Here is a 10,506-nt window from a genome sequence, read left to right as displayed (position 1 = left end):
CCCAGCACCACATGCCAGCCAGCCCTGCCCCCTGGTGGGCTGAGCTGGCCACACACACACACACACACACACACACACACACACACATAAATAAATAAATAAATAAAATTAAAAAAAAAAAGATGCAACGCAGAGATGCAGGGATGGTTCAACGTATGAACAGAGCCAAGGACAAAATCATGATCTCAATAGATATAGAAAAAATATTTAACAAAGTCTAACACCCATTCATGATAAAAAAAAAAAAGTACAGAAAATTGGAATAGATAGTCTTCATTTCAATCCAATAAAAGCCATTTATGACAAACTAACAGCCAGCATCACACCCAATGGACAAAAACTGAAAGCTTTTGCTCTAAAATCAGGAACAAGACAAGGATGTCCATTCTTACTCAATGTAGTTCCGGAAACATTAGCCAGAGCAATTACGCAAGAGAAAGAAAGAGGGGCTGGGGAGATGGCTCAGTGGAATAAGTGCTTCCCAGGCAGGCGCAAGGGCCTGAGTTCAATCCCCGGTCCCGAAAAAAAAGAAAAAAAAAAAAAAAAAGAGAGAAAGAAAGAAAGAAAGAAAGAAAGAAAAGGAGTAGGAATAGGAAAGGAAGAAGTTAAATTATCATTATTTGTGAATGATGTGATATTGTACACGGAAGACTCCAAAACTCTACCAAAAGACTTTTAGATTTATTTATTCATTTATTTTTGGCATTGGACATTGAACTCAGGACCTTGTGCTTGTCAGGCAGGGGCTGCGCCACTGAGCTATATCCCCAGCCCCTAAGACTTCTAGATCTAATAGCCAAATTCAGTAGCACAGTTGGATACAAAGTTAACACTGAAAAATCAATAGCCTATAAAAGCCCTGAGTTTATCTTGCTTTATAACTGAGTAAGCCCCCATTGTATAAAAATACTACATCGTAGGCTGGGGAGATGGCTCAGTAGAATAAGCACTTGCCTGGCAAGCACAAGGGCCTCAGTTCAAGCCCCCGTTCCACAAAAAAAAAAAAAACAAAAAAACAAAAACAAAAACAAAACTACATCCTTTTCATCCATTCCTCAGTTGATGGACATTTGTGTTATTTCTAAGATTTAGCTATGACAAATTGTGTTGCTATAAACATGGATGCACATATATCGCTGTGGTATGATGTTTTTAATCCTCCTGGGAAGACACCCAAAGGGGGAAGAGCTAGGTCTAATGGGACCTACAATCCTAGCTTTTTGAGGAATCTCCACGCTGATTTCCACAGCGGTTGCCCGAGTCTACACTCCCACCAACAATGGCGAAGGGCTCCTTTTTCCCAACAGCCCCTCCAGCATTTGTTATTGGTTGATCTCTTGATAGCCACTCTATCTGGGGGATAATTTTTACTGGCTTTTTAAATTCTCTTTTAAAAAAACCAATATTCTTCCTGTACATGAATAACAAACTCACTGAGAGAGAAATTAGGGAAATAACACTTACATAAGGGCATCCAAAAAATGAAATACCTAGGAATCCGTCCAGTGAGGGAAGTATTGTACTGCACACTGTGCTGTGGAGATTTTGTCTCACTCCTGAAAGAACAGCTATCATCAAGAAATCAACCAGGGCTAGCCAAATAGCTCAGCGGATTGAAGCACCTGCTTAGAAGAGCACAGGGCACAGCGCAGGGGTAGGGTTCAATCCCCGGCGTGCGGTGCCAGCCCCGTCCCCCAAGTTGTGCTGAGACAGTGATTGAGCCTGGGCATGGTGGCGCACCCCTGTAATCCCAGCTCTTGGGAGGCTGAAAAGAGGAGAATCACTATGAGTCTGATCTATGTAGTGGGACCCTGTAGACCCTGTACTAAATACATAAAAAGAAAGAGAGAAATCAATAACAAATGCTGGCAGGACTGTGGAGGAAAGGGACCCTTCTTCCACTGTTGGTGAGAGTGTAGACTGTTGCAGCCATTGTAGAAATCAGTGTGGAGCTTCTTCAAAAAGCTAGGATTGGAGGTCCCATTAGACCCAGCTATTCCCCTTCTGGGTATCTTCTCAAAAGAATTAAAAGTATCATACCACTGTGACATATGCATACCTATGCTTATAGCAGCACAGTTTGTCATAGCTAAATCTTGGAAGCAACCCAAATGTCAACCAACTGAAGAATGGATAAAGAAGATGTGGGTTTTTTTTATACAATGGAATGCTACTCTGCCATAAAGAAGGATAAACTTGAGACATTTCTGGCTAAATGCATGCACCTTGAGACCATACTCAAGTGAAATGAATCAAACACAGTGTATTGTTTCTCCGGTGTGAGAAACTGAAGGTGTAAATAAGTTCCAAAATTTATAATAGGTATTTAAGAAATGGAAAGAAAATGGTGAAATGATTGGAGAAACAAGAGGAAGGAGAAAAGAAGGAAGGGACAAGAACAAAAGAGAACAGAATAAAAAATGGAAACAAAGCTTTTGTAAATAAGAAGGAATGAAGGGAGGGGAGGGGAGCAGGAAAAAAACAACCAGCAATATATATTATGTACAGGTACAGATTCCCTGTGATGTCACCTAAAATGTAATTAAAAAAAAAAAAAAAAAGAATGCAAGGGTACAGCACCATTGCCTCTCTAGTTTGCTGGTTGCTGTGTGGCTTTGGTTTTCACCCGGGCTGGACTCTGCCTCGGGGCCTATGTGCTAAGGGCGTGGAGGTCCCCAGTGAGCACAGCGTGGAGGAGCCGCTGGCTACGCTGTCTCCTGCTGACTGTCCTTCGCTGACTTTGGTGGTGGGGGCGGGGTGGCAGGAACAGAGGAAGTGTTGTGTGATGCGTTCCTCTCCCGTGGCCATTCTGGCAAGCAACCAAGGAGCTGCAAACAGGCGGATATGAGTCCAGGGTTTTTTGAAAACACAGGACTGAACTTGGAAGGGGGGTCAAGCCCCGGGCTCGCGGAGCTTGGTTCCCCACCGCTGGGGTGTGGTGGGGGGCAGTAGCCCTTCCTAGCTGCCCAGGACAGCGCTGGAGAGGAGGTGCTGCGGTCCCTTGGGCAGCCCAGGTCCTGGCAGCCTCTGGAGGCCTGCGGTGAGTGCGCAGAATAAGAGACGGCTGCTGCGAGAGAGGGCAACTGCTTTTCCAGGAACCTCTTGCTCGGTATGAAGTTCTGCCCGGCGCCAGGACGCTGGACTTCTAGCGTTGTGCAGCACAACGACCCATTTTCTGAGCTGTCTACTCTCGCTCCTGCGTCTTCTCAGGGCTGGGCATTGGGCCAGTGCTCTGACGTGACCACCAGTGACCTGGAGGGAGGAGGCAACAAGGGACGCAAGGAAGAGGGCCAGACCAAAGGACTGCAGGGTTGCGATCCGGAGGGAATCTGGGCCTTCATCAGGGCCCAGAAGCTGGGCCGGTGAGCCTGGTCGGAGGGTCTAGGCGGCTATGGACAGGAGCATGTGGTGAATATGTTTGTTTCCACCCAGAATTTCTTTTGTTTCTTAGAAAAATACCTTGGCAAATTCTTTCACCTGAATTAAGGAGAAAAATGAATGGAAGAAATTTGTGTGGAACACAGCTCTGGTGGGGGTGTGGGGGGAATTTGCAGAGGGGCCTTTGAGACCTCAAGGTGCACCCAGTTGGAGCAGGGCTGGGAGGAAGGGTGTAGAGGAGGCAGCGGGCTGTCCTCGGGAGGGAGGACTCCCCTTCTGGGCCTAAGTGGGATTCCCTGACAGGGCAATGGAACTGATGTTACTCAAGTGCTCGGGCTCGCTGAGAGTGAGTAGGCAAAAGTTCTGCTCTGGGTAGGCAGCCAGGTGCCAGGGAGGGCAGAGACGGGCTCGGGCCACAGCCCACAGAATACCTGCGATGCAGAAGGGGACTTGGCGGCTCCAGATGCCTGGTCAGCAGCGAGTTCTCCAAGCACTTCCCAACTTGACGAGGCGGCAGTCCAACCTTTGCTCAGAATGCTAATGTGAGGCTCATTTGAGGCATCTCTTGCCACACAGCCACAGTCCAACTAGGTGTAAATTGTCCTGACCTTGGGGAGGCTCAGCTTCCCCTGACACCCAAGGTCTTTTTCCTCCTCAGATGCTGGGAGGACGTGAACTAAGACCCAGAGCCCCAGTTTTCCCAGACTAGGTCCATGACTACCCCAGTTTGATTCCTCTCCTTCTACACAGTTTGGGGGCAAAATGCATTTTGACAAGTTCTTTGAGAACTGTTGACTTCTAAAGTGTGTCCTCAGCACTTTCCTTCGGACAGAATGTTGTCTAATTCTTCCTCAACAATTTTTGGAGAAAACGATCATTTCAAGGGCAAAGATTTTGCCTTTTCCTGGTTAGAAAATTCTTCCTACTTTCTCTAATTTATTCTGCTGAAATTGATGTGCATTTTATTATTCTGTTCTCATGGGAAAGAACTGGTAAAGGTTGGTAAACACCGTTCTCTTCACGCGGTCAGGGACTTCCTCTAGCAGTTCTCTGGAGGCCAAGTCATTCAGACTCATGCTACTGACCGTGGCCTGAGGAGTGAAGGCCAGACACATTGGAGGTGTGTGCACATGCGTGTGTGTGTGCACATGCGCGTGCGAGGGTGTGTGTGAATCCACAAGCATGTTCCTGTATGCATATATGGCTGCCCAAAGAGGACAGTGCCCAGGAACAGCTGTGGCTTTGAAGCTGAATATTTCCAGGGATCCAAGAAGGACCGGCGTTCCTCAGACAAGCATTTGCCAGTGTCTAGGATGTACCTGCGGCCTTAAAGACCTGTCCGAAGCATGTGATGGAGAAGGAGCTTGGTGATCTCAGAAGAACTTGGTGAAGGACAAGAGTGTCATCTCCTTGAAGATTGTGAAAATAAGGTCAGAAAAAATAAGTGGCCCAGAAGCAGGCAACGTTTCTCCGAGATGGAGTCTCTGCTACCGCTATCCCCAAGCCCCGCTGTTCCAGTCTTGCCCTTGTGGTCTGGCTTGCAGCCTGGGTCTCCAGCCCTGCTGCAGCCATCATTCATAGTGATCTTGATGCCTGTCCTCCCAAGCCCCGCAAGCTCTCATGAAGTGGCCTGCCATCGTCATTGTCCTGCTGGCTGCCGGCCCTGGTGGTCGCTCTCTACACCAGGAACTGCAGGCCCTCTGTGATCTGAATTGTAAGCATCTCACCACCTTTATCACAGAGTCAGTTAACTATCCACAAACCGATCCTCTCCTGTCCAAGGAGCAGCTCTCCTGGAGCAGAGCCGCAACCGCCCAGCTGAGCACATTCCCTAGAGCCTTCTGCAGACGAAGAAACCAGTGGTTACCAACGGCCAGTGAGTGGAGATGGTGGGAATCACTTCTGGGCCGAGCATAGCTGTGAAGAAAGTCCTTTCTGTCCCCTCTCTGCTCTCTGTGTGCAGACAAGCACAGGGCGCTAGGCATGGCAGAACTGCCACGTGAGAAAGGCTTGTCCCTGAATTGCTGCACGGAGAAGCAGCCAGTCAACAGGCGAACTCGTTTCCAGATCTTTGATGGTAAAACAGAAATGTGTCGTTTCTGAGATTCGTTTCATCAACCCCACCTAATGCGAGCTCTGTTCCTTTGGCCTACTTCCTGTAAAGCGGCAGCATCAGCAGTTTTTTTTTTTCTTTTCAAAGTTTTATTGATAAACATATAGCAATGAGACAGTTTCGAATCAAATCAAGAGTACAGTTTCAACAAATAGCAGTTGTTATTATTATTGTTTGCACCACCAAAATCTTTGATCTTACCTCTTTTCCACTACCTGACCCCTCTGCCACACTGTCAGTTTCTTCCCTGTCCAATTGGGGGCCCATGGTCATCATGATGTTCTCTCGCAAACGCAGGTCCCCCAGTGCTCTTTCACTCTATCGTGTCCTCCTGAAACACTAAGTTCCCAGTCAGTGGGTGCCTGCGTATGCAGACACTGCAGGACCCACCGAGGCCCTGAAGGATGCCTGCTTGAACTGCAGGGACGCTAGCAGTGAGTGCTGCCTCCAGATGGTCCCTGATGATTCTGTTAGACCTCCTGTCGTGTTCCTCGATGGCCTGTTCTTCTGGGTGATGGATGCATGCGCTGCTCTTCATCTTTTTCTTTTTCTTTCTTTTTTTTTTTTTTTTTTTTTTTGCGGAACCGGGGATTGAACTTAGGCCCTTGCATTTGCCAGGGAAGTGCTTATTCCACTGAGCCATCTCCCTGGCCGGCATTGCTCTTCTAAAACCTTTTTCCTCTTTCTCATTCTCTGGTGATTTTGCTACCATCTTTTTTTCTTTCTTTCTTTTTTTTTTTTTTTTTGTACTAGGGATCAAACTTAAGACCTTGTGCTTGCCAGGCAGGCACTTATGCCTCTTTGCTACCATCTAAGATCTTCTGACTCTTGTTTCTCACATGGATCTATAAAGGGGCTGGGGATTTGGCTCAGTGGTAGAATGCTTGCCTAGCAAGCTGGAAGCCCTGGGTTCGGTCCTTGGCACCAAAACCAAAACATAAACCTTCCCTAAAAAACAATTCAACCAAAAAAATATGGTAAAATCAAAAAAGACCAAAAACAAACAAGGCAACTGCACATGGATCTATAAAAATCCTTAAAGCCTGTATCTGATCCTGTCAGTCCAGACGTGAAACTTTGCACCAGTTTCTATGTCTCTAAATCAGATCCAAATCTTCACATGGCCTTAATGACTGTCCCTATCCTCTCACCGCTCCCCCCTCTGGGCCCAGCCACAGCGGCTCCAACCCATAACGCTCCCCTCTGCGCAGGGCCTTTGCACGTGTGGCACCTGGGTATTGCTCCCTCATGTCAGCTCCCCAATGTCCCCCCGCTAGCGAGGGCTTCACAGATGACCTACTTGAAACAGCAAGCTTGCAGAAGTCTTCCTCCCCTTGCCTGTGTTATTTCTGGCATAGCGTTTATCACCACATAATATACTTTTTACTTAATTATTTATTGTATCGCTCCAGCTGAATATTTATTTTTTCCCATTGTGTACATTTCTGTAATCAGTATCTAGAACATCGCCTGGCACATAATAGGTACAAATATAAGTACTCATGGAAGAAGAAAGACGGAAGAAAGGAGGGGAAGGAGGGCAGGAGAAAGGAAAACCTTGCTTCTAGACACAAGGTTCAGCTCCCTATGCCTGGAAGAGCAGAAGAGCTCAGGCTGGAAAACAGGCAGTCAGGGAAGCAATCTTGCTGGAGCTAGCAGCTGGGCCCTCGCGCTTCTGTCTCGGGGTCTCATTGTCTCTGTGTCAGGGACAGTGTCTGCTTGGAAGCCCCTCTGCCCCTGCCAAGCAGGACACAGTGCCTCAGTGTAGCACTCAGATGAAGAGCTGGTCACCAGTGGTGGCCACCGACTCCTGCCTGTTTAGACGTGTAGGCAGGCTGGTGGCAGTTTATTCTGTTCTCAAGATCTCACATTGCCTGGCATCTTGAAGGATCTCTGATGGATATCAGAGGCTTTGTGAGCCCGCAGAACATTTTTGTGTTTTTCTTGGGGCAACAGTCCACAGTTTTCATCACATTTCTGAGCAGCTCACAGCCCTCAGAAGGGCAGGGTGCAGATTTAGTGCAACTTCGCAGTTTGCAGATGAAGACACCTGGGTCCCGGAGAGGTGGGTTGATTTACTTAGGGGGTGGCAGAGCTGAGCTAGGACTTGAAATGCTAGAAGCTGACAGGTGCACACATACTTTCCAAGGTGTTGCTGGGCGAGGTGGCACATGCCTGAAACCCCAGCGCTGGGAAGGCCAAGGAGTGAGGAATGCTATGGGTTTAAGGCCAGCCTGGTCTACACAGTGAGTTCAAGCTCAGCCTGAAATACTAGTGAGACCATGTCTCAAAAAAACCCTAAATCAATCAGTCAATCAAAGTGTCCTTGCCAGTCACCTCGGGGACACCACTCAGACGCTGGCTGGGGCCTGAGGCTTATAGTTTATAGTACTGCCACAGGAGGACAGAGGGCTTCAGGCAGCCAGGGGCTGTCAAGGACAGCTGCCTGCATCACTGGTACACCCCGCAACCAAGAGCAGAGTCCTGGAGAGCCCCAGGGCTGTGTGGAGACCTGTAGAGAGAGCTGGGGGTCAGCAGTCCTGGATGCTCTCTCTGCCCACGACCTAATCTCTGCTCCCTGCAGGAGAAGAAATGTATCCTGCCTCTTTTCTTTCTTTTTCAGAACTGGGGCTTGAACTCAGGCACTTTTGCTCGCCAGGGACGTGCTTATTCCACTGAGCCATCACCCCGGCAGAATGATCCTGACTTTTTTTGCACAACCGGGGATTGAACTCAGGCCCTTGCCCTTGCCAGACAAGTGCTTATTCTACTGAGCCATTTCCCTGGTCCAGTATTCTGTCTCAATCACCTCTGCTCCATGTATTTGCAGTAGCTTCCGCTCCTCGCAGCTCTCCTTCAACTACATGAACTCCATCAACTCTTTCCCCTTGCTGCCCCAGGGACTTGAGAAACCCCAGCATCTTCTATTAGGAAGACAAAAGGCAGAGAGCCTTCCTGCACATCCTATTTGGAGAACAATCTCTTGGCTTTTTTTTTTTTTTTTTTTTAAATATGGAACGCTGCACGAATTTGCTTGTCATCCTTGCACAGGGGCCATGCTAATCTTCTCTGTATTGTTCCAACTTTAATATATGTGCTGCCGAAGCGAGCACAACCTCTTGGCTTCTGCCCCTGACTTGGGAATGTTTTCTGGGCTTTGGTTTAGTGTTTTCTGGGGCACTTTGGATTATCTCAGCAATCCTTTTCAACTCCCCTACCAGGAAGATGTTTACCAATCACTATTTTACAGAAAGGAAATTGAAACTGAGCAGTTAATGGACCTGCCCAAGGCTGTAGAGCTGCGAGAGGCGGCCTGGGGAGTGGAATCCGGACCAGAACCCAGACGCAGCCTCCACGTCCAGAACTGTCTCTTCTCTTCCTCCGTTTTCCACTTCTAGGAACCCACTGGTTTCTTGCTTGTGGTCTTTGCATGGTTTGCACTTAAAACTTCAAGAGCTGAAAGCTGGGCCTTTCAGCAGCTGTATTGCACATTGAATAACGCTTTGTGGCTGCTTTTGAAGATTATGACAGGAGGGATGAGCTGGCTGCCCTCTTTCTGGTGTGCTAAGTCAGGTACAGCAGGAGACCCACCTGGGCTTGGCTCCCAGGTGCTCCCAGGTGAGCTACGGGGCATTAGAACCCTTAGGGCTGGGAGTGGCAGCAGGGCAGCCTGGCGTTGGAAGAGGCACCAAGCTCCTGCTGGCCTCAGAATGCCTTTGTGCCGAGACCATGATGAAGCAGAAATCTAGCTCATGCCAGAAGGTTCTACTTCTACAGTCCTCCAGCTCTCAGGCCAGGATTTCCCCGGGAGCCAGTGGAGGTGTTGGGGCGAGACCTGAAGCCAGGACACTGCCCAGGAAGCAGCTACTCCAGGCCGACAGCTTTTGGCTCCCCCTCCTCCTACTATAGGCAGCCAGCATCTCACCCTACATTCCCTTCCTGACCAGTCCTCAGTCTATCAGGTCTTCCCAGCCCCACGACAGACATCTTTTAAAGGTAAAAATATAAACACGTCATGAAGCACCACAAACACCATTCACTGACTCCTTAGCTACAAAGCCAAAACACAGCCAAGGAGATAGCTCAGTGGCACAAGTGCTTGCCTGGCAAGCGCAAGGTCCTGAGTTTGGTCCCCAGCACTGAGGGGGAAAAAAGCCAAAACACACACACACACACACACACACACACACACACACACACACATAAATAAATGTTTTAAAAAAAAAATCTCAGTCCGTTTGGTCTAAGACAAGCTAGAGATTCACTGCAGGGTCAGGCACCTGTCTGTCATGCCCTGGCACAGCTGAAGTGCGCAGAGGAGGAGACTGACCACTGGGTTTGGTTTGATTGATAAAAGGCCAGACTCATGCCCCCTCAGAACTAGTACAGAATTAGGGGGTCCCCTTACATTATACCAGCAGCAAGTAAGAACTCAAGGAAGAAGATGAGGTCTTGAGAATAAGTCTGTACAAAGAAGTCAAGCTTTGCAAAAACCCAAGGTGTAGCTGGGACAGTGGCGAGGTCCTCTGCATGCAATGCCCACCCCCCTGCCCCCAGCCCAGAGTCACCTTCCACAGGCGGCAGGAGCTGTCGAGGTGAGGCCCGGGGTCCTTCGGCATCAGCTGGGCTGGCTTCTTCCACCTTCAGCTTGGAGCCTAGGGCCACCTCCGGAGTTGTGGCTGACTCCATGCTGGGCCAACCCAGAGGCTGGGCTCCAGCAGAAGATTGTCGTTGCTGGTGGCGAGGGAGGGGCCGGGCACTTGCTATGTGGACTGGCTGCTGGGGTCCCGGCCACAGGCTTATGTAAGTGGGCTGGCCTTTCTCCACCTACCTACCCTCAGCTGAAGGGTGAAGTATGGGTTAGGGGAAGAGAGGAGGATCAGAGAGGAGCCCAGAATAGCCACAGGAGGAGGGATGAGGTGGCTCTGTTATCTTGGGAGAGAGATGACACCCCTCACAGTGCTGGGGAGGGAGGGGAGAGCTTGAGCACAGACCATACGAAAGGGACCGCTGGC

The 10,506-nt window shown here is 49.0% G+C and overlaps 1 protein-coding gene and 1 non-coding gene across 3 annotated transcripts in view; both read right to left on the bottom strand.

The window, feature by feature from the left end:
• Mybphl (myosin binding protein H like) overlaps positions 1-10,253 on the bottom strand; it is a 19,632-nt gene extending 9,379 nt beyond the window's left edge. For both annotated transcript variants that reach the window (XM_023721692.1, XM_023721691.1), the window contains exon 1: positions 10,060-10,253. In XM_023721692.1, coding sequence (XP_023577460.1) covers positions 10,060-10,180 — 121 coding nt within the window. In that variant the 5' untranslated portion in view covers positions 10,181-10,253. The remainder of the gene's footprint in view (positions 1-10,059) is intronic.
• On the bottom strand, positions 8,498-8,604 carry LOC111818256. The gene has a single exon (XR_002822281.1). It is a non-coding gene; the product is annotated as a U6 spliceosomal RNA (small nuclear RNA).
• Positions 10,254-10,506: the final 253 nt, after the last annotated feature.

Source organism: Octodon degus, unplaced genomic scaffold (assembly GCF_000260255.1).
Source record: "Octodon degus isolate 3935 unplaced genomic scaffold, OctDeg1.0 scaffold00084, whole genome shotgun sequence".
Taxonomy (NCBI): Eukaryota; Metazoa; Chordata; class Mammalia; order Rodentia; family Octodontidae; genus Octodon; species Octodon degus.
Note: the sequence above shows the minus strand (reverse complement) of the source record. Positions and strands in the feature narration are given on the sequence as shown.